The sequence below is a fragment of the Triturus cristatus genome, chromosome 3_2 (assembly GCF_964204655.1).
Source record: "Triturus cristatus chromosome 3_2, aTriCri1.1, whole genome shotgun sequence".
In the NCBI taxonomy this organism is placed as follows: Eukaryota; Metazoa; Chordata; class Amphibia; order Caudata; family Salamandridae; genus Triturus; species Triturus cristatus.
This window is the reverse complement of record NC_140584.1, coordinates 975460241-975485076: the sequence shown is the minus strand read 5'-3', so window position 1 is coordinate 975485076 and position 24836 is coordinate 975460241. Positions and strand designations below refer to the sequence as shown.

General features: G+C 43.2%; 1 protein-coding gene across 1 annotated transcript in view; it reads right to left on the bottom strand.

The window, feature by feature from the left end:
* Positions 1-24836, bottom strand: part of KSR1 (kinase suppressor of ras 1) — a 510276-nt gene that overhangs the window by 100503 nt on the left and 384937 nt on the right. Inside the window, exons 9-13 of the mRNA XM_085649554.1 lie at positions 18860-18930; positions 18661-18767; positions 14050-14218; positions 5313-5354; positions 147-201 (exon numbers count right to left, since the gene is read on the bottom strand). Of these exons, the coding sequence (XP_085505680.1) occupies positions 147-201; positions 5313-5354; positions 14050-14218; positions 18661-18767; positions 18860-18930 (444 nt within the window). The remainder of the gene's footprint in view (positions 1-146; positions 202-5312; positions 5355-14049; positions 14219-18660; positions 18768-18859; positions 18931-24836) is intronic.

Here is a 24836-nt window from a genome sequence, read left to right as displayed (position 1 = left end):
ATAATAAGATTTTAGAAAGAAAAATATTTTTCTAAGCTGTTTGACTGTTTTTGTCTCAGTACCAGCTGCTGATGGGCATACACAGGCACATCCTCCCACAGCACTGAACACGCACTGTCCAAGGGGCACTGAAACAAGAGCCTTACCTGGGGTCCTCATCAGGTTCAGGAGGCGCTATAATGAGTGGAGGGCTTGGAACATCTGAAAGGTAAAGAAAAAGATAAATTTTCAACCAAAAAGACAAGTCATCAGGACTAGACGCCTATATTGGCTGGGTATATTTCTGGGGGGGGAATTGAAGCTTATTGGAGGTGCTTCTAAATTGGTTGCGGATTCTTAATTGATTGCATTTTATGTATACCGGTTTTTGTTGTTTTCAGTTACACAGTGCCGCAACACTTATTTTTGGCAAGGGTTACACTTAATTAAAACCCATATATAAAAATACAGGTGCGCTTAGGTGCCCAGGTGCAGGACCTGTCCAGCTCGGCCTTTCCTCTACTGTTTGAATTTTAATGATGAAGAAGAGGAGATGTTGTGCATGCCCTCCTGTCGAAATACCATGACATTTTCTGCCAAGGGCATGTAAGCAATTTCTTAATGAAGGGAATATCACGGAATGTGGTAACTCCTGGAATTCAGTCATTTTCTTAGGACCAAGAAAACAAATTCTGCCCAGGTCCATTCTTTGCAATCCTTTTTTACGAAGGGAGATCTTGTATTATCTCCATGTTAGTTAGTGAACCACATTTTAGTCTTGTAAGCGTCCATTTGCAGGATTAGCCAAAGGGGGAATTGGAAAAACTCAACAGAGAAATGCTCCTGAAAGGCCTGGATTGATGGTGAACAGTCACATACTCAACTGCTCGGAATATGGAACGTTCCTTTATCGGCTTTGAACTGCCCCAAATGCCCTATTGTCCAATCCGCCAGGCCACACAACCGTGACCCAAAACAGCAGTTACCGGTTTGCAGGTATTCACCGAGGATCACACATCATATCCCTAACAATCGACCTCGAGCAGCCATTCATCGAACTGTTTTATGCCAGAAATGTTAGACCCTTAGGGGCAGGTTGGATAATACTGCCCCAAAACGCACGCTTTGGTGCTTGATAATGTAAGGGAACAGAGCAAAGCCACGCCATAATGCAAGTCTTTATCACCATTGTTTACTAGAGGAACCTATGTGTTCATGACATCAGAAAATCTAAATGAGCCTGCACCAATAGTTTACTCTTAACATCCACTTTTGTTGACAAACTCCGTTAGAGCCTTTATTCATTCATAAAACCTTCTTCATTGGGGAGGAGTGCCCTCCAGTGTCTACATTTTGAATTTCAAGCAGTTAAGAAGTGGATTGATTTTAATATGAGGTTATATTTTGTAGACAAGCGTTTTTTAAAACGCCCATTTAAGAAACCGGGATTCTCTAGGCAATACCAGAAAACACCAAACTGGCTGAAACTGGCTCAATAAATCTACCACTTTAAACGTATTAAATAGTTTGAGATATCGCGTTGTTTAGATGATCAGAAAACAAATTGGCCCTCAATCCTATTCTGCATGTCAATTCGCCGGTTCGTCTGTTACTTGTTGCTTTATATACGCAAACTATGAGCCTTTTGCAAATATCTTTCACAGGATAACCTATCTAAAGTACTATGATACACATTTGGATCTGTTACGTGCAATGAATAGCTGCATAAATAAATGTATTTGGCAGCAATAACAACGGCTTACATAGGCAAAACGGTGGCACATATGTAATAAATGGAGGGTAGCTAATATAATCTAGAGAAACAAGAGCTGGGGCCTGGATTATGTACCAATGCACGAATCGAGTTAGGAGAGACAAACACCAACCTACGTCATTTTACTATCACAAGCTCAATAAAAACAAAGGCATATGATGCACACATTTACACCACACTAGGTGAGTTCTCTTTGGAGTTGCAGCAGGGTCGCTCCCGGTGCACTTTTTAAGTCATGACGAGAGCAAATGACCCGATTCTCCGGAGGTGGAGAGTTGCAGAGCAGGGGTCTGTGAGGGAGAAGACCAGAACCTGGAGGAAACCCAGGGCGTCTTAGATGTTGCTTGCAGGTTGTTGTAAGTGGATTCTCGGATCAAAGTCTGTGTGATAAGGTACCAAAGGGGCTGGTGTGGACCAGATCATTTATTGCCTTGTGCACAAGTGTTAGCTATCTGCTCTCGATTTTGAGTCTGAGCCCTTAACGGAATGGTAAGTGCTGCTAAAGCAAAGCAAGCTGTAAACATATGCCTCATTTTTCAAGATACCTACCCAAAATAAAAACAGAATATATAAAAGATACATGTTGCCATCACAGAGTCCTGGAAACATTTAAACGTCTTATCCTGTCAAAAGCTCCACACGTTCTGGTACAAGTAAGTGAACTTCTGAGAAGATCCTGCTATTGTTGGTAAGGGCACAAGTCACGCAAACTCAAGTTACATTCCACAGATCTGGTTCGAGTTCAAAACATTCGAGTTCACTATCAACATGTCCCACACATCACAAGCTGGGTCCGGCCCACTACTAAACAAATCATGTAATGTTGATTTCATGCCTTTTTCGTTTTTTAAACAGCTGCAAAACATGTCAAAAGACTGAGGACTTAAAATCAAGTTTGCAGACTCAACACATCTGAAACAGTGCATATAGTACTCTTCAGAGCTTGTGGACAAGAGTAGAGACCTAGTCTGGGTCCACAAGTCATATAGTTTGTAAACTCAGGACACAGTCTATGAACTATTTTAGGAACCCAAGATGGGTCCAAGACTTACAAAGTTTGCAGACTCAATGCCGGATTCCCGGACTTCAGATCATGGCAATGGGGGGCAATGCGTGATAGGGTTTTGCAAACTTTAGGTCCAGATTGTGGTGCACACGCTACTAATTTGAAAGAAAATAAATTGTGGAGGGGGCCAGTGTCCTTGGGAGAACCCCCACATAGGCCTGGAGTTTAAGGTGTGCCCAAACTGATCCTTTATATGGTCTTTTATTTTTTTCCTTTCCAAGACATGGGGCCTGCGCCCTGCATCTTGTAAACAAGCTTGTGTCCCACTTTATGTATTGTCTGTACTAATTATTTTAAAATTGCTAAGAAGTAAATATTAGACCTCTGTCCAGCTGGGCAAGTCAAGCTAATATAGTAACGACTGAGTCTATATTCATTTCGTTCTCTAAAATTCTTCCTTCTAGGGACCACTGTTGTCTAGAATAATTAACTCCCAAGGTCCCTGGTTCATAACCTTTGGGTTCCCTTGTTGCTTAAAATATATTTCTGCATCTTGTAAAGGCGGCCCCAAGAGAAACTATTGTCACAGCCAGCCAAGCTTATCAGAGCCTGGTCAGCAAACCATGTTTTGAGATCACAAAACTGAAATGGATCATGGGAAACAAACTCTCTTGTCTAATCAGATTCCCATAAAAACGTACTTAGAATCTACCTATTGTCCTAAAACAATAGGCTACTGACAGTTTGTGGACTAAGGGTCTAGGTATAGAACTTTAACCCTTCCCTTCAAAACCCACCTACATTTCTGTAATACCAATTTCTCGAAAACGACTGACTGGATTTACACCAATCCAAGCATACCTCTCTGGGTAAAGTTCAACCTTCATGCCAAGGTTAGTGTCATTCTATTAAGCTTTTTATCTGAAGCAGAGAGAAAAAAATCCTTTGGGAGTTAACATAGGAAGCTCTGCTTTTTGATCCCATTTTTCAGTTTTTCATCGCTCTGGATGGATATGGACGAAACTGGGCATGCCAACCCTACACCACATAAACATTTTATTTTTAAAAAGATTTGTGTTGACTCGACAAACGGCACTAAAGTTATTAGCAAGACAAAAAAAAGCTTTAGAATGGAAACACTAACCAAAAGTTCAAAGTCACTATCATGGTCTCTAACTTATTAATGCAACTGTACACATAGCCACTGAAAAAACTAAGTGAGCCTATTCTGATTATTAGTGATGGGGCCCAGGAATAAAGGAACTCTGGACGTAGGGCCTGATGAAAGGACAGGTCCTCCACTCACCCTGTGCTGTGCACAGCCAAAGCCGTGTGCAGCGAGTATGATCCCGAAGGGGCTCAGTGAGGTGCCCGGCCTAACGTCAAGCTCTGCCCGCAATCACCGATACACACTGCTGAAGGCTGTGTGCACTGGGTTCTCTGCAAGGGGGCTTGGCACAATGGCCAAGCAATTCATTCAAGCACCACTCTTTTGCACAAATGACCAGCTCTGGAAAAACTATGGATTCCCTAAAACACATAGAACGGCAGGAAAATGTCATATGGGGGCAAGGTGAGAATATATGCCCATAGATGCCAGTTGAACAATGGATTCTTGGGCTACTTTCAAAATCTAAATCTTACAACAACAAAATATGGAACCTCCATGATTTCCTTCCACGCCCCAACCCTGACTGGGAAAAGCCCTTTCACAAAATAGACAGCAAATTCATCAATATCTCTGCCTTGGTCTTAAGGGATATTGTGCACTAAATGTGCTAGACCGCGCGTGACTGCAGTTTAGTTACTATTGCCACCATGGATACGTCGTATTATTACTCGACTTAATGATCCTCTTGAAAACTGCTCTGAGATAATGCAACTCCTGGCTGCATCCCCTGTCCAGGTGGTGTCAAAGGGTGCTAGAGGAGCTTTACTCTATCTGTGCTCCAGCACTGGTACCATTTAACATGCAGTCTGTGATATGAATGACCCTTTTCAATCTCTTTAAAACTACCTCAGAAAACTGAAGGGCTGGAGCAGCCCCAGCAGGATTCCAACCTGGAGCATGGGGTTACACACAAATCTCATCAGTGGGTGCTCCACCCCTTTAAAGCACTGCGTGACCAGAAATACATCATGAACGCTCATTACTGAAGGAAGTGACTGACTATCAGATAATATGGTGTCCTTATAGCAAGGAGATTTTATCCTATGAGGCTACAAATATAAATTAAAGACCTGGACCTCGTGGTCAGGAATGTTCATCAATTATCAGCACAGACACACTCATTCATGACATGCATATGTACGCTGAAGAAGGCCCACAAACACTGACACTGCAAGGTTCCCAGCCCACAACGACTGTCGCTGCAACTTTAACAACAATTTTGTTTTCTGATAGGGGATACAGGCCCGCATGCAGATGCAGTGCAATATTATGTGCAGTGAAAGCAGCAGATTTGTCTTGAAGTGGCAAGCGGAAGCTTTTTTTTTTAATTTAGGGAAAGAGTAGGTAATTGCAGTTGAGAAGAATGAAGGCACCAAACTTACCTGGGAAGATAAACTGCTGTCTATGCTGAATGTAGAAGGCAGCTTTAAATAAAAGAGGAGAGCAATCACGCAGGCAGAACGCAAAAAACAGTCAATTACAGGTCAGGCGACCAATAAGCTATGGCAGAATTGCACTTAGTGATTCAGAGGACTCTCTTGAACAGGTTTATTGCCAGCCCAGTGGATTTGAACTCGGTATATATGTTTCCACAGCAAGCAGTGATGAAGACTCCAACGTTCTTACACAGAAATGATCTATAGGAAACTCAGAGGCAGGGCATGGGCAAGGTTGCCAGCTGGCACCGTGTTATCAGGAGAACCTTCATGCAGTCGGGCTTTAGTACATTTTATGCAGGAGATCGCGAGCCCGAACCCATCATGGAAAAGTGAAAGCTGCACAATGGCACAAGACCAGGTTGTAATAAAGGTGCTCTTGATGTCCAACAGCCAGTTGGCAATTTTGCAAATCACTAGGTGAAGATAATTAGATGACCTGGCATACACAGAAACTGCTAGCCTTCCTTGCAGGCAGACAGGGCTGGGGATGTCAAAATATGTCTGGGTCTACTCCAGTCCTACCAGTGATATCTGTTACGGCAGCTCCCAATTTCGCAACGACCAGTCATAGCCTCTGGGAGGAAGGAAAGAGTTGGATGACTCGCCAGGAAATGCCCGAGATCAGGACATTCTACATTTTCAAGCAAAACAGAGGGGTTTTTCTGCAAAGCCATTTGGTTCATTGTAAGATTACGGAACAATTTGAGGAAGGCACATGATAAAATTAGAAAGAATCCTTACACTTCGGTTTAGTAGGCTGGCCATAGTAAAAGTTTCATGTGGAAATTAATATTAAGGAAAGAAATGGGTCTCCTTGTCAGCAAATGCTCTGGAGAAATATACTAGAACACCCAAAAAGTACAAATGGGCATTTTCATCCCGTGATGAAGAAACGTGGCCTTTTAAAAAGTTTACCAAAAAACATCACAACTCGCTCTTCTCCTTTTCAAATTCCCTTGCAACATTTCTACCTTTCACTCTTGCTTCAGGAAGGATGGTAAAAAACGCATAGCCTCTTCTGGCATACTGCAGGTGAATGAGAGACGTCTGTGTGTGTGTGCGCTCAAAAGTCCCAGAAGATGCACCATAACTATGCTTGGATAAAGGCTTCGATGAATTGTGTGTAAATTAAAGCTTATTAAATATTACTGCAGGATGAATGGGTGGGCATTCAATCAGACATTTGCCACTCCAGATGCACTTGTGAGCAGAAAGAAAACATTTGTTTCTAAACTTAGTTCTGGCGATGATTCTTTCTGTGTTGAAGTCACACGTTGTGCATTTGGGGGAACAAGCCTCAATTAGCACGTGACACCCTAACTTAAGAAAATGAGGAGGCAGATTCATTGATTTCCTCTTCCTTCTTCACAGGAGGGGGTATCTCACTTCCCTCTCTCTATTCTAGTGCACTAGTGCTTGGTTTCCCCATGAAGATGTGGGGCAGGAGCCTCTGCGGTATACATTTGATAGTACTTCTGTCTACAACAAGTGGAAATCGACCTAAGGCTCCTACGGCAACGCACCGTATCTGTGCTTCATATGTGGTATGGCAGGACTTGCCCTCATTGGGATGTGTGATTTCTTGCAGGCTGGATTAAGAGTCATCTTCAGCTTTGGTGGAACTAGTGAGTCTTTTTTGACTTGGTGAAAGCTTCAACACTGAAATAATCATTCTACACAGATTCGCTAACGATCTCAAGACACACTTTCAACGCGATCGTAGGGCAAGAAGACCACCTGCTAAGGAACATCAAATCAAAAGTGTCCTCATTGGCTGATTTTAAAATGAACACCTAATGCTCTTGGACTAAGCATGAGCTTGTCTTCTCACCATCAGAGCAAAGGTACCAAGTTACCCTCAAGCCAGTATACCCTCAGCTATAAATCTGGAGTGAACATCATTCCCAAGGTCATAAAGCAAATCCTCAATCAAAAGCTTCCAACACAGACCGATAAACGAGCAGTGCTGTATTGGTTGGACTATTCCAAAAAAGTGAAAGCATTCCCAAAAACTCATTGACTAGCCAAGTGCTAATTTGGGATTGAAAGAGAACAGTATCAGCCAGAGATGCATAAAGTTCTCTACTGAAGTCGCCAAAGGCATAAGGTTCTGGAGAACAAAACCAAAAAATGTGCAGTTATACGTTCAGGTAAAGTACAAAGAAAGGAAGGTAAAACAATCCCAACATGTTCATGCTTGTTAATTAAATTACACAAATTCTACTAGGATTCTGAAATGCACTTTGTTCATTTTAAAGGAATTCAGCTTAGGTTCAGAGATGAGGAGCAGCTTCTTCACTTGTCATTTGCCTGGAAATTAATTAGACAACCTAGCAGTTGGACTAGCATATCCCGAAAAGCCGAACCACTGGTGCTCCGGTGGGTTAGGATTACACAGTTTCCTTTGGCTCCTGGATTTAGGATTTTGAACGCAACAGGATTTCTATCAAAAGAGGTCTATCAAATGTAGGAGAATGCTTGCATACTTGGGTTTACATTAGGATACAGGAACTACGCGATAAGTCATCCCTAAATAACATGGGCAGGAATGCATTTGTAATCCACATTATATAATAATTGAAAGCCATTTGTTACCATCATGAAAAAGAACATTCAATGGAGTTAACCACTTATATATCTCTACTAGCTATGAAATGTTCATCATCTACATAAAGTAAATATACTATGGTAGAGCCAATTACAACACTGTTCACTAACATTTTAATCAGGCTTTTTTTTATTAGGAGAAAGAGTTTACAAAGCCCACATGCTAAGAGCTCCACATGGAATAACCACATGGTTTCTTGTCACCGTGACAATTTTAAATATTTAGTATTTTGTGTAGGTTTTTAACTAGAAGGGCTCAAAATACGGTGTACCTTTTACTGCCCGCCTTCAAAGACAACACTATGAACGAAATACAGTGAGAGGAATGTGTACTTTAAACAGCTAAATGCCATCACTGTGCATTTTTGTGTTCCAGTTTACACATTTTTATTAAAATGTTTGTATGGGGACAGGTCAGTTAACAGCTGTTAAAGCCTGGCAACTTGTATGTAATAAGGCTATTGGACTTGGCCCCTAATCTCACCCAAGAGACAGAGACAAGCTTCCTTCGCTCCACATTCGGGACTACCAACAAATGGTGCTTAACCATTCATTAGCCAGATACAAGAGATTTAGTGTCTGAAATCTTCATGCCTAGGGCTCCTCTCTGTGGAAGTCTCTACCACTTCAATTGACATTGCAATATGAATGTCAGTTCTAAAGATTCTTAAATTCTTCTCTCATCTCCCTAGCATGAGGATACTCCTATCTTCCTCAAGACATTCGTCCTTATCGGTTTCCGGTAGTCCGGGCTGGTCGGATACCTAAGACCAACAAGCCCTTTTCACCCTTGGTTCGCAACAATATCGCTCCTTTCTAAGGCTTTATCATATTTTCCTATCAGTTTAGATAGCAGCTGCTCATGGCTCATTCTACCTTATTGGATTAGTGCTATAGATTTACAAGGTGTGCATCTTCCTGCCATCTAGTGTGGTGCTTGGGCGTGTACTACTGTTTTTTACTCAGGGAAGTCTTTTCGAGTCAAGAGGAATAGTCACTCCACCTATTTCTGGTAATTCACATGAGCCATGGCTCCATTGTTAGATAGTTTTTTCTGCACGGAGGACAAAGGTGTAGCTGGAGCATAGCGGATACAGGAAAGCTGACCATGCAAAATAAAGGTAAAGGAAGAGACTATCATCTGCAACAACCACAGGTGATCAGGGAGGAGTGTGGGCACATGTGAATCTGCAGCACTACATGCCACGAACATATGCTTACAGGGTAACTAACATTTTCCGTTTGTGGCATGTGTAGCAGTAGATACACACTTTGCATAGACAGTAAAGCAGTCCTCCCAAAAGTGGTGGCTCAGCAGGAGGATGTTGCAGAAGATTGAAAAAGTATTATGCAAAACAACCTGGCCAAAATTAGCTTGCTGGCTGGCCAATACATTCACATAATTATGTTTAATGAGCGAGTGAGGGGTTGACCATGTAGCTGCTTTGCAGAAGTCAGCTAGAAGTGTACTACCAAAGAAAGCTCCTTTTTTGCGAGTAGAGTATGTCATGGGAGGGATGGGTAGGTGTTCTTTTTGCTTTGGCGTAACATGTTTGTATGCACTGAGCAAGCTAGTGCGCAACCCCTGCTTTAGAAATGGCATGCCCCTTGTGTGGTTTGGAAAAAGACACAAAGAGTTGTTGTGTCTTACAAAAGGGTTTTGTTCTGTTAATGTAGTACATGAGCGATCTTTTGACATCCAAGGTATAAAGAGCGTGTTCTGCTACAGACTCTGAATGCGGGAGGACCACTGGGAATACTAAAGTCTGGTTAAATTGAAATAGGAAATTTAGGGTTGGTTCTGAGAACCACTGTATCATGATGCACCTGGAAGAAAGGTTCTTCCAAGGTGAGAGCAAGTATCTCACTGACATGCCTGAGGGAAGTAATGGCCACAAGGAAAATCACCTTCCAAGAAAGAAATTGCAATGGGCAAGACGGAAGTGAGTCAAAAGGAGCACCTATGTATCTAGTGAGTACTATGTTAAGGTTCCACAGCAGAATGGGGGGCACCTGTGGTGGGATAACCTGCTAGAAAGCCTTGATGACTGCGACTATGAAAAGAGAAGTGTGCTGCCTATTTTGAAGGTAAGCTGCTACAGCAGTGAAATGAAATCTGAAACACATATGAGCAAACACAAACTTCTGTAAGTGAAAATGTTAACAGATAATGTTCAGTGGAGAGACTGCGAGATGGTCAACGTGCCTAGGGAGACAGTAATGGACGAACAGTTTCCACTTAGAAATGTAGCAGGCCGAAGCTGTGGCCCGTCATGCTTCTTTTAGAATGGTTGCACATTCAGCAGGGAGGTTAAGGTAGCTAAATTCTACGACCTCAGGAGCCAAATCGCAAGATTGAGCTGCTGTGAGTTGGGATGACTGAAAGTGCCTTGGTTCGGGGAAAGAAGATCCGTCTGGTTGGGGAGCCTCTCGTGAGAGTTCGAGTAGAGTAGTGAACTAGGGCGGACGTGCCCAGGTTACAGCTACTAGGATGACAGTGAGAGATGCCTGCCTCAACTTTCGAACCGTCAATGGGAGGAGTGGGAGAGTTGCAAAAGTGTGAGCAAATATCCCTGACCAATTTATCCATACTGCATTACCCATAGACTGTGGGTGTAGGAGTCTGGAGGTGTAGCTTGGGCATTTAGCGTTTTTGGCAGTGGCAAACATGTCTATCTGCGGGAACCCTCAGCAGTGGAAGTACGGGAGTACGACTTGAGGTTGGAGTTCCAATTCATTGATTTGTTGATGCATCCTGATGAGCAGGTCTGCCAAGTTTTTGCCAATCTTGGGAAAATACTGAATTAACAGTTGCACTCTTTCATGTATCACCCACGCCAAATGCCGGGGGCTAACGCAGACAATAGGAGTGAGTGCATTTCCCCCTGTTTTTGCAGGTAGAACGTTGCACTCGTATTGTCTGTCCAGATCAGAACACCCTTCCACAGCATGAGGGAAAGCTGGGGGCTCCACATCTTAATCGCCCCAGGGGTCAGGGCCCTGAGGAACATAGGGTGGGTCATAGGGTTCGTATATACATGTACTTCTGATTTAAACTTACTACTGATGTAATGGCTGTGGATGTAATGACTCTCACAGAAATGGGATGTGAAATAACAAATGACATTCGTACATGCCATCACTTCTCCTGTCTCATAATGCTGAGGTGATTTCATTAAATGAAACTCATACCATCAATCCGCATGTGAAAGACAACAGAAGTCTATGTAGGCTTTATGCAAACTCCTATAATACAGAAATAAAATCATAGGGGCCAATTCACAAAAGAATGTAAGAGTACACAAAAGAGTTCACTAGGGTATCTTTAAAGTACTCTTACAAGCCTTTGTTAGTCAGCTCCACTATCTAAAACAGGAATATACAGGTCATATTTGTATACAATTAGTACAAATAGAAAAGACTGCACCCTCTTTGCACTTTTACTAATAGGGAGTTGGACGTTTTGAGGCGGATCTACGAAGGTATGTAAGAGTGCGGAAAAGAATACTGCTATAGTACTATTGTCCAACTCACAATTGCTTTTGTGAATTGGCCCTCTACAGTAGAAAGATTCTATATATCGGCCTTGCTGATTTCATGCAGATCACCACAGATTATTGCTAAACCAAAGATTGTCCAAAAGTAATGCTACACTGAAAAAATGGAAAGTCCTCAATACATAAAGCAGCCATTTTATGATATTTGTGTTGGCAAATTACTACACAAAAACATAACAATGTAATATGGGAGGAAAGCTGGGTGTAGATGAAGGGCTCCAAATAATAGAAAAAGAGGTGCTGGGTTAGATCAGGACACACCCATTACACATTCTTAACAAGGTTTACTCTAGTGAGTTGTGTCCCGCACATGATCAGGCATCTACAGAGATATACCGGACCACAACTTGTCAAAGCAATGCTTGACTTTCAGGATGACCGCCGACTCTATAAATGATTCCCATTTAGATGCAATGTATGGACAAATATCTCATGGGAATAGCCTGAATATCTAACCTTTATCTGGCTCCTATGGACTAACGGTGTGGACATCAGTGGTCAAGAAGGGTGATCCTTTGTTCAACTCCTGGGTCATAGGAAATAGTCAGGAATTCAGATATGTATAGACTTGAAAACAAAGGGAGTGACATTCCAATGCCCAAAAGTAAAACACATAGTGCAGGAGATGAACATTTGTCCATCAAAGAAAAAGAACCAGAAGTCATGATACAAGATGCAGATGGAAAGGGCTTTGCAAGTGGTAGGGCACACACAGTAAATGAATTTAAGTAGGACTAGCACAGATAATGCTGGAGACTACGCCTGGTCTGTGTGTCAACAGTAGTAGTAGAAAAGAATGCTCCAGGCTAATTATACTCATTGACAAATCCTATATTTCTACATTTCTTTTGATATACAAATGCCTATCAGTCATATACACCGGGAATTGACATTAGGCAAAACACCATATTCCACACTTACAAATAAGAAAAAATGTTCATGTTTTGACAAATCCATTCAAACTAAGAGCTCTTCACCACTGCTTGTGTGGAACACTACCTGACCAGAAGGGCAGGCTGGCAATAAACCCACAAGGTGACACCTGCCAACGCATCCCTTATGGCACAGTCAGCCTCCTCTTTGATCAAATGTTGATTTTGCATCAGGCAGCTTGATTAAACAAAGCAAGTAGATTAATACTCTGCAGCTGAGAAGGGCATGCAGCATGCTTATTGAAACAAATGAAATGAAAGGAGAACCGACCCCCCCCCACCCGTGCAGCCAAAGTGTTCATTGATAAAACACAAGTAAAACCAAAATAACATTTTTCTATTTAAAGGTAGCTCAATCAACAGTTTAACCACTGAAGAATATGTTGGGAGTGTCGACCAAGTCTTCCTGAAGTAGCACGAGCTGTTCTGATTGAGCGCTCTCTGATCATGAACTGAAATTAAGGTTTAAAATTGAATACAAACGCCTGCCTCAACTTTCGAACCGGCAATGAGTGCCAGCAGCAGTAAAAAATTCTGTCTGGTAAATGTGGATCTCAGGTCTGCTATGACTAAAGGTGTTCCTATAACATGTATGGTTAGCGCAAGTGAGTCGTCAGCCCTAGATGGGCTAACAGCCCTAGGAACTCAGTCCTCCTTGCCCACAGAGCTAGCAGACCACAGAAGCTGTAGGGCACAACTTCTCTAACTACTCTAAGACAGGGAAGATGGTCCATAGGATATTATGTCACTCAGTGCATGCCCAGCCACTGAGACGGAGGTACCAATGAGAGCCATTCTTGGGGGCTATTCCCTTAGATGCAAGAAATATCTGCTCACTGAGATTTAGATAGACACTTCACTCATGGCAGGGCAGTGAAAGCTGTGATACAGTGTTCAAATCAATGGGTTGGAATGGCCCTCTACCTCTCTGCCAAACCACTAGGAGAGTGTCAAACCGTCCAACTATACCATGATTCACCAAGCCACCAGACACTGTGACACACATTCAGCTCTCTAATTCTAATTCGCACCACTGATTTCCTTAACCTTAAATCCAAGATACACCTTCTTATGGTGGGTGTCAACTAATGCAGTTCCCTCACCCCATACCAAACAATCCACCTGCTCGTCCCAGTGTCAAACCAGCTAGATCACATGGCATGTGTCAACTCATTCATCTGCCCAATCCTTTATCATACCATAGCAAGCACGTTTTAAACCATCCAATGCCTCAACCGTGAATGCAGCCAGCACCAGTCCATAACCCAACATCAAATCATTGAGGTTAGTGAATTCTGTAATATCCAATCTTCCTAAACTATCTAGGACCCAATTCTAATGACAAACACGTTATCTTCCCAGTCCTTCATTAAATCATCCTGCGTCCTTTTTTGGTGTCCAACCATTTGACGCCCTACTCCTGCATGAAAATGCCCAGCTCATTTAACTTCAAATCCCCCTAAGCATGCTTTAAACCATTAAGGCCCTTAACCAGGTAAAGACAGGTATCGTCAGGACCTTGTGGTGAACTATCTAGCTTTCTCTGAATCATAAAGGTTTACGGTTATCCGTTTTGAAGCTCACCTGGGAAGTTGAAACGGTTGTCCCGCAGCCCCATGGGGGATGGGTTTGGTGGCGTTGTGGCACTGGAGGGATTGGAAGACTGGAAAGGGGCAGGGGAGGATGGAGTTGAAGATGTTGTAGACGATGGGTTACTGCTAGAATCTAGGTGATTTATTACTGGTGGATGGTCCTAAGAGACAAGAAAAAAACACAATAGTCTAATAAGCAAACACATAACCAATATACTAATAAATGTACATATTGCACAGGAGGCCAATATGCTGAAATAATTTTTCCTCTGCCAGCCATCTTTGAATTCTTTCCATGTGACAACTTATTCCATGCTTTTGCAAACAAATGTTGTCTACTTTCTCTGTTTCTCAGGTTTTCTATGAAACAACAATTATTCTGCAAAAGTTCCATTTTATTAGATGTAATGGCAAACTAGAACTAACGTGCTTCAGATGTCAAGATCTGAAGAATACAGCAAATACCAGGTCTCTAATGTAATTTAAAAAAAGAGTGGACATGAATTTTAAAAGTGCAGTGAGCACATGTGCACTCTGGGAAATGTGTAGATTTGTACCGGACACAAAGGCATAGAATAGACATGTCTTTCACCATGTTGCACAGGAAGTAACAGATTTGTACATATTGATGTTAGTGAGCTAGCTCACAGTGAATCATTGCTGTGCATTATCATTGTGGTTCAATGCCGAGAGATGTACATTTGCTGCACAGGTCTGAAGCTGCTGTGATGTCTGCACGATAACTGTGACTATGAAATTAACACAAAGGATTGAATTGGTATTGAAAGGCGCTAATTAAATATTTCAGAGTCAGAAAGAAGTATTATCAAGAATTTAATACACACAAAGGAACATGACACTTTCAATCGAGGATTATGCTGGAACATACAATACTATTATAATCCATATGTCCGTCTGGTAGGAGTGCCATCCCCATTTTAGCCTCATCACAGGCATCACCAGAATTATATTCTTTGCCCTCTTTTTCTCATCCAATGTTATAAGTGTTGCATTCAATTGATAAGACCAATGAGCTATAATCTCATTGGAGGCGTTGTAACCACCTCCATATATAGATGAGAGTGTATTCAGTCACCTGTTAATGAATATCACATATTTTACAGGCTCAGCAAAAACGACTTGTTCTTAAAACCTCTCTTTCTATTGCAAATGGCCTTTTAAATTTACTAATTTCTATGGTGCTGTTTACCAAATCTGTCTGGAATCTGGTAATTAGTGCTTTCACCTTAGTTTCTTTTACACCAAGTGCCATGTAGATCCATCAAAGGGGGTGGGGGAAGGGTCAACTTGAAGGAAGGGTCTGAAAGGAAGTGTGTTCCTATTAAATCCCATAGTATTTTTTACTCTGGTGAACGGAAATTACTCAGAATCGGTTTGGGTGGATTTTACGTTACGAATGGAAAGCATTTTTTTAAATAACTAACATTACTTAATGAACGTACACCAATCTAAAAATAAATGCATTTCTTTTTTGTTCCATCTTCTTTAATTTCCCGTTTTTATCCCCATAGGCAGTTTTTTCATGAGCTACAGACAAAAAAATCTTCTGGACGAGATGGCTTGAAGCTTTGCACACACAGCCCACCTTCCGCAATGTCGATTTCAAATTGGTAAATAAATTAGTTTAATACTTTTTTGTAGTTTCAGTTACTTATCCGGACTCGGAACAAATCCAGGTCCACGGGATCCATACCTTCATGGATGATGGTGGAATATAGTTGCCTGTTCAGGGCAGTCATTTTAGTTCCATCCCACCATTTTGTGATGCAGCCGGTCAGCGGATTGGCCTCAAGCCTGCAGACAACGGAGTGGAAAACATTCTCTGGGGGCATGGCAGGTAGCACGGTGGAAGGAGCCAACTGACCACTCATGGAGGGCTAGAGTGATCCTCAGAGAGGTGGAAAAGGACCTTTCCACTCCTCCAGGAGAAAACATGCTTTTTGTAAACAACGTTATGACAACAGGGAAACATTTTAAATGATAGGTGGCAGCATTGCGCTCAGGAGTCCACAGACTACATGCCCAAGTTACATGAACTACCCCATAGATGTACCACTCATGGCCACATATAAAACAGAATATGCTGGCGGGGCTGAACATACCAGCTTCCCTCTAGGGGAAGAGCATTCCTTGTGCTAAAGGTGGATATGTCCCTGGGGGTCAAAACGCTTGGCCTGGCTGAAGGCCATACTCCGGGACCTGTACGAAGTGATACTGCACTTTATTCGGACTAAATAACATTAAATGCAATACTGTGGCATTTTATAGGTGGATGATGAAGATTCAGGAACTGTAGCACTCTAGCAGACTATTGAGATGTCCTTACTCCATGGAATGCTTACTCTGTGACGAGGGGCCACCTGAATACACTGAAGTGGACAAGCTGTTAAGGACTGTCTATTCGGATTATCTTCGATACTCCACAGGGAACACATGTGCTACAATGCTGATCTAACCAGCTGCCAGTTCAACAGAAGAGGTTGGACGTAGGATGCAACCAACAACTGCAATTGGCTGTATACTACAAGACTAACGATACATCCAAGGGTGTAGCCAAAAAATGAAAATACCTCCCACTTTGATTCATACCAGAAATGCGATCAGGTCAGCAAATCGAGAAAGCCCAACCCACTCTAAATGAGGTCCCTTCATCCCACCATCTATCTCTCCATACTTTAAGACTTTATTGCATCCATCCATCTATCCATCTCTTAATGCTTCCATCCATTTTAAAGTTTGAAGTTTCGAGTCTGCCTCCTCTCAGGTCCTGTGGAAAGATGTTGTGCTACGTAAAACGAATTATTGCTGCACCTCCACAGTGTGTGGGCAACAAGCCTTTGTAGGGACATGCAGATGCAATTTGCTGGCGGCCACTGCCTGATCTTGGCCTTGCCATAGAACTGACACTTGCTGCACTCAATACCTACCTATCAATCATGCACAAGTTGGTTCTTACACTTCTGTGCAACAACTTCACTTAGTGCAGTGACTTCACATAGTGCTGCACCTGAGTCAAGAAAGAGTAGAGGGACAGCAGCAGGAGCCAGCTCCAAAGTAGGAAGCGTTGGGAGCGAAGAGAAATGAGCTACAAGGGGGATGAGGCAAATGGATTGGACGGAGGTGGGGGGGGGACGGGATAAAGAGGGCTTTAAAGAAGACTTCCAAGGAAGGAAAAATATTTTACTGTACATGAACATGGAACTGACTGAAAAGAGACTGGAGTGTTCAAGCTCTTGATTGTGTTAACCCCTTGAAAAGTAGATTTTAAGTAGAGAAGCTTATGCTGCTTATCTCCAGGATCAGTGGCATAACTCAAAATGATGGGGCCCCCATGCAGAATGTGAAGAAGGGCCCCTGGGTCTCCCATCTCTCACAGATGTCCATTGACCTTGGGCTGATTGGGGGTTCCCCTGCACTGCAGGGACTTGTGTTACGCCCCTGCCAGATATACGAAATAAACATGAAAACAATTGCAGGAAGGCTGCACTTTTCCAGGGGGTCCATGGCTGGATAAAAGTGGCCTAGGTGGTTCCATTTATTATATTTTATTTATATTTTAGAGAGAGAGCTAACGACAGCTATCATTAAGCCAACACAACCATAACTAGATCAACAACTCAGATGAGAAGTGGCGCATGCCGAGAACGAGGTTATGCAAAGGTGGACTACAAGACTCAACAACTTGTGTTGGAGACAGCAGCGGCCCCTCCACTATGCAGAGGAGCGTCGCCCCACGCTCTGAGCAGTTCAAAAAGGATAAAGAAAATGATAATAACGCATTATTATTGTTTTATTGTTCTGTACTGGGTTATGTGTGGGGCGGGCGGGGCTGGCCAGAGCAGGGGGAAGAGTGGTGGGCACTCTGTAAGTGATTTAGCCGGCCAAACACTATTAACACTTTGCATGTTCTCCACCAGCCTGCAATGCACTGCCTGGGTGGAGAACATGCACAGCCTCCTAGTCCCTGTCTGAGCACCGAACCATGGGGCTTAGACCAATCACAATGCTGATGTCACACAGCGCCATGATTTGCTAGGGGAGTCTGGGAGCCTGTGTGCTTCCTGCTTCGTGGGGAGAGACAGACGGAGGAGGGATGGCGGCAGTACCCAGGTAAGTGTTTTTTCTTTTTCATTCTGTTCCGCCCCATCCCGACACCACCAATCGCTTAGTTTCCTTTCAATACCGGTCCACTGTGGCAGCTACATCACATCTGAGCTCCTTGATTTTAGGATGTCAACTAAACTCATGGGTTATTTATTTCACAGTCCATGGAATGAGCTGCCAATTGCAAGCAGTGGAAATAAGATTAAATTGGACACCATATCCCTTTACTTCATTTGTCGTGCTGACAGGCTGGATGGGTGGGATATGGCCCCAGTGAACACCCTCCATGCTAAGCAATCCGAGAATACGATGTGAATGCAGGCCTTCTAAAAATAAGTAAATAACAGAGAGCAGGCAACTAAACACACACATGCTCTAAACCCAACAGCTGTCAATACAGAGGCAGTGGGAGCCTATACATAGCCTCCTAAATTAATCTCCAAGGGAGACACATGCCACACAATAGTTTACTTGATACCTTTTTTGTAAGTGCTTTTGGGAGAGTCCCAAACTGTGGCTCCGCAGATCTTTCTACCGGATTATTAATGTCCGAAGGCACCGACTCTGTTCTTCTTATTTTTGCCACTGCAAAAGAGAAGGGAAACTATTAGGACACTCTAAGGCCACTGGGCATTGAGTAGACATTCACGATGCTCAATTAGAATTCCAAAACTTACTGGGGTGGCTGGGGTGGAACGTTATTATACAAGCAGGGGCTTCTTTTGTACATTTGTTGTGACATTTTAACCTGCAAAGGAACCAATAACTGTATCAGAAGTTGAAAATAGTTCTATTGAGTTAATACTTGAGTAGCACAGACACTCTACAGCATGTGCTACGAAATGGTCACTAGCCAGCATGGAACACTTGTTGAATAGACGAATAGATAGATAATAGCAAACTGATAGATAAAAGCAAATAACATTAAAAGAAACTTACTTCCATTCACCCAGATTACAAGTTTTGCAACATGGCTTGTTGAGGGGGCCCACGGCAAGAGACTGAGGAGCCTCAGACAACTCAAGTTACTAATTCACAAGCAGCACTGCCCGTGTGGTGTTGAAAATGTGTATGCAGATAATCTGTGGCCTTCAGGAAAGGAGTCAGTAATGTAGAAATGTTAATATCCTACATACCTAGCACCAAGGCCACAAATGTAGGTCATCCAGAATAGTGGATGGTAGAAATCTGAACACTGGCTGACAAGCTTAAGAGCACTTAATTTCCTGTCTCTTCATATTAAAAACCCTACGTTGCAAAGTGGCAGGACCTGTGTTCTAGTTCTGCTCTGGGTACTCAGACTATTCACAATTTATTGCTGCCATTTTCGTTCTCAAAGCTGAACACAGGAATAGTCATGCTCTAATGACCATCTTTGCCACACTCGTGCGTTTGGACATTTTCCCAGTTATTACATTATTTATTTGAAAAGTTTTATAAAGCGCGAACAAGACCCAGGCGGGTATCAGAGCGCTGTACAAAGAGGAAAACTAACGTTGACATGAAGAAAATAGTATAATTACAATGTACAATCAAGCAACATCATAGGAACCTGACACTTGAAAGTAAATGTGGGTGCAAGGGAAGAAGAGGTAGCAAGTGAGCAAACCGGTATAAAGCCCAACTAGATGGGGTCAAGCAGTTTTAGCATCAAACTATTTCCAAACAGCATTGAAATGTTTCCAAATAACGATGGAATACATTTTAAGCCCCAAGTACAAATGATTGTCTAGTACATATATCAAACACATAATTGTCGAACATACATTTCAACACACAAAGTAAAAGTGATTGTCAAGCACGAAAAGGCACAGTCTATTAAGTGACATAGGGGTTGTTGCTGATGACGTTCTTCCAACAGTAGCCATTTGACATGTTTTTTTAATGAAGCAGTCGAGGGGCTGGCTCTGATATCCGTTGGAGGGGCATTCCAGATTCTTGGAGCCAGCCCTGAGAAGGTGTGATTGTAAGTTATTTTTTGTTGAATTTCGGTGGTTTCACAAGTAGGGTATAGGAGCTTTTTAAGTTTCACCTGGTTCCGAAGAGCTCGAGTTTTTTTGCCAGGTAAACAGAGCTATTGAAGTGTATAGCTTTATGAGTCAGACAGGCTATTTTGAAGTGCATCTTTGCTTCAATGGGAAGCAAGCTAAGATGGATTAAGTCAGGTGCAATATGATCATGCTTTCTGGTACCTGTGATTAGTCTGTCAGAGGCGTTCAGAGTAGCTCTCAGCGGAGCTAACCTAGATTTAGGAAGCCCAGCTAGGGTCTCCAAGCCATATTCCACTCGTGAGAAAACTAAGGATTGGACTGTTGATTGTATGTCCTCGGGAGGTAGGAACGGTTTGACTTTCCTAAGAGTGTTGAGCAAATGATTGGCACCCTTAATGGTGGCACTGATGCGCCCTTGCATGTTTAGAAATGTGTCCAGGGCAACCCCTAAAGAGCAAGCGGAGTCCACCATATGCGGGGTGCAGTTGAGTGCGGAGATTTCTTTGATTCAGTTTTGCGTGGGGGCCTCGTGGTTGCGGGAGGTAATCAGGAGAAATTCTGTTTTGAGAGCATTAAGTAACAGACGGTTATGAGTTAACCATTGTTCAGTTTTTTTAAGTGCTCCATTAAGAGTTTTTATGCCATCTGGAAAAGAAATCTTCAAGTATAGTTGAGTGTCATCCGCGTACATGTGGTACTGAATGTTTGAATTGTTCAGAATGGCAGGTAGAGGTTTCATGAATAGGTGGAAGAGGGTGGGTGAAAGTGCAGATCCTTGAGGTACCCCAATAGAGACAGTGGTGTTGGCAGCCAAAGATTGGTTGACTTTTATTCTTTGTGTTTGATTATGCAGGAAAGATGAGAACCAATTTAGGACAGGGCCACATAACCCCATCCTATATTGAAGAAGGCCAACCACGTTATCATGTTTGATAGTGTCAAAAGCAGATGACAGGTCACGAAGAATTAGGAGACAAGGCATATCTTGGTCAAGAGCTCTCAAAGCGTCATCGACAATGTGAATTAGAACAGTCTCCATACTATGACTTGATCTAAAGCCTGATTGATGTTGGCCTAGGAGATGACATTTCTCGATGTGGTTGCATAGTTGTGTGTGAACGCATTTCTCGAAAGACATGATGTTGGTGATCGGCCGGAAGTTATTGGGATCTGTTAGGTCTGCATTGGGCTTCTTTGGGATGGGTGTGACTTGCCCCCTTTTAAGGCAGTCGGGAATTCTCCCCTGTAAGAGATATTGTTGGATGATCCTGGACCAGAGAGGTAGGATGGCCACTTTGAGGTCTTTGAGCAACTTGGCGGGGAGTGGATAGCTGAAATGGTTAGATGGTTTAAGAGATGCCAAGGAGTGAGACACCTCTTCCAAATCTGGAAGTCGGAAGGTATTTCAGCAGGCATTGTTTTTAGGTGTGTACTCTGTGGAGTAAAGCATAACACTGCTGTAGGTACAGACAAACCCAAGGAGCTCATAGGCAACAGGTTAGCAGCGGCACGTTGTAGCTCTCGCTCAAAATTCCCAGCCCTTTCAGAAAAGTGTGCAGAGAAATCCTCCTCTCTGGGTCCAGCGGTTTTGATTGCTGGAATAGGATTGTACTGTAGAGGTACATTGATGAGTTTTGCATGTTGTTCAACAGCAGAGATGATGCAAAGAAACCTCACACTAACCGCACAATGTGCCATAATATTAGATGCTCAGGCCAAGTTGACAATTCAGTGCTTACCAAGGGCTTTAGATCAACCATGCCATTGGTGTAGGACAGCTCCAACTTTGCCACATTTGTCGTCTATGGTAGATCTTCTTTCATCATCATTCACAGCCCCTTTCCTATCAGCTTTCTAGCAGAAAATTAACATGTCCCGGTGGCAAACGCACCCAATGAAGGAGTGAATAGCAAATCCCCCAAGAAATATTTATTACAGATATCAGGCCTATCTTTTACTAATTGATTTTACATACTACACAAAAATTACCATGCCTTAAATGTGACACTGTCAAACTATCCGCTGCTCAGTATGTGTCTCAAGCATACTAAACATAGGTTGCACAGACCAATCCTTTTTGAGTAAACTGGGCGAAAACTGGACGGTTGACTATTGGGTACAGCATGAGGGCATCTACTCTAGAAGACCTGGATCAAATATGCTGAAGATTCTGGTTAATTTTCAGACCTTATATCGCTGCATTTAACTTACTACCGGTGTATACATAAAACTAGGGATTTGTGTGCAATGACTGGAGGTTGGAAGGCTGTGCCTGCATGTGTAAGGTTCAGGAAAAGACATGGTCTATAGTTTTTGTTTGAAAGTAAATCTGTAGAGAAGCTTGAGATTCAAATTACCAGTGCTTGTGGATATGACATCAGAATAGTGGGTTTAACTGTGGTCTTTTCTGGTGAAAAAGGACACGATGTGCCATGATGGCTTCACATAGAGTACTGTTGCACCATGTTTCTAGGAGCTACAGAAAATGAATCGAGCATTGGCATAGCCAATAGGTCTCGCTTTTGGGACCTTATAAGTATTTAGTTATGCAGCACAATATCCTTGGTGCAACAACATCAACTGTTGCATGGCTAAACACTTATAAGTTCCCAAAAGCGAGAATTATTGGCTATGCCAATGCTTGTTTTTCAGTGGCAGATAAGACAAAGGCCAATGATAATTGGGTAAGGTGCCAGCATCGACGTCATCGTTCAGCTGAAAGTTCTCAGAAAGGCCAGAAAACATTTGCATTTCGAAGACACGCGCGCACTAGCGTCAGTGTGAGAAAGTATACCAAAATACGGTCAACGTCAAAAGCGCTGGCGTCGGGAGTGAGAGCCTTAGAAAGAATATTTGCCGTATTTAAATTGTTCAGAGGAAGAATTTAAGAGGCCTGTGAATTCCCCAATCCCCTCACATTTCATGTTTCAGCAAAGCGCACAAGGCAATTACCTTTCGGTGTTTTGTAGTGAACTAATTTAAATAAAGCATAAACATGTCCCGTAGACTTCTGTCCCACGTAAAAGGAGTCAGTCCTAATTACCCAATTTGAGCCAACTCGTGCCATACCTTGAAGATGCCCCTGCCCGTGTCCCTCCAAAAGACACCTTCATGGCAGAGTAGTGAAAGGCGCTGCAGTACCTACAATTAGCAAATTGTGTGCTGTGCAAATTACAATTAAAATCAGCAACTTCAGGGAAAGCTTGACTCAGAGTAATGAAGTCTACGGCAATCGAAACACTTTAAACTCTCATGAAACTATTCAAGGCCCTAATTTGTCTGTGTTCTAAAATGTGTATTCATGCAAGCCCTCTAAGGTGGACGGTAATGATTCAGAGCGTCAAATCTGTATATCGTGGCAGCTCAGGAGCAACATTAAGGAATATTTCATGTCCTGTTGAAAGCATATGACGGCATGGAATAAAATGAAACTGACGTGGCCGCGGGAAGAAAATAAAAGTGAGCGGGCGCGCGTCTGCGAAAGTGATCGCAGGGACGCGCTCTGTGGTGGGGGAGGGGCAGAGCAAGGCGCTTGGGCGAGCGCTGTAAGGCTTTATGAGCCATGATGGCCAGACGTAGGAAAGACAGATGGCGGCTGCGCGTGTGCACACGCTCATGAACGCAAGCTTGAGGCCAGGAAAAGCCTCTGGTAGCACTTTAAAAATCCACTAACTAAATGTCTCGCAGAGCATCACATGCACTAGCTCAGGCGAGACCTAAAAAGGCTGCAACGCGTACAGAACTATGGTCTCCCGTACAGTTTAGAGACTATTCAGGAGAGAGGGTACTGAACATAGGAAAGTAAGAATATTTGAGTATGAGACTGCAAAGAATTTAAAGTCGGGAGACACGTGCCTGCTAATGGTTCCACAGGTAAAGGTGAGCACATTGGTGAAAAAAAGGCTTCAAGGTGAAAGGGCAAGGTTATGGGATGAGCTGCCAGTTGAAATTTGCAAATGTTCCACCTGCCAACTTTGAAAATATTTGATCTGGGTTAGAGTGGCCTTGGAGGTAGGTGGGGCTGGCAGGAGGGGGGCTTTTAAGGTCTCACCACCTGAGCAGCCATGTAGGGACACTGGAGGTGTAGGGTCTGGAGAGGTCCCTGAAACCTTGTGCAGTCACATCTACCCTGCTCTAAAACATAAACAAAAGGCTTCTGAAGCAGTGTTTCCAGAGGGTTGAAAAATACATAAAGGATTTAAGCAGAGCCTCCACCCACAAGCTGAGCTGGAGTCTTTGTAGCAGTTTCCAGCTCACCATGTGCTCATTGCAGGGGCGTAACACAGGCCCCCGCAGCCCCCACGTTGTGTGTGTGGGGGGGGGGGGGTTCACGCTCCAGGGGCCCCCTCATTCTCAGCGGGAGCCAGCTAGCCTAAATGGTGCGTACGGCCTCAAATGGTGCGTGCACGGCACACCACGGCATCGTCTTCATTCATTAATTAATTAAGGTGTGCACGTCCGGACTCTTAATTAATTATTGCTGCACAGGCACGGGCCTCGCCGCCTCGGCCGGCAGGCCCACTGGGCTCTTCATTAATTAAAGTTGGGTGCGCGGCGCGCAGTCGTCTCCGCGTCTGCGCATTCTTCAGGGTGGGGCATAGGGGGTGGGGCTGGTGACCAATGCCATTTTCATACGCATTGCAATTGAAAGTGCGCGTGACCA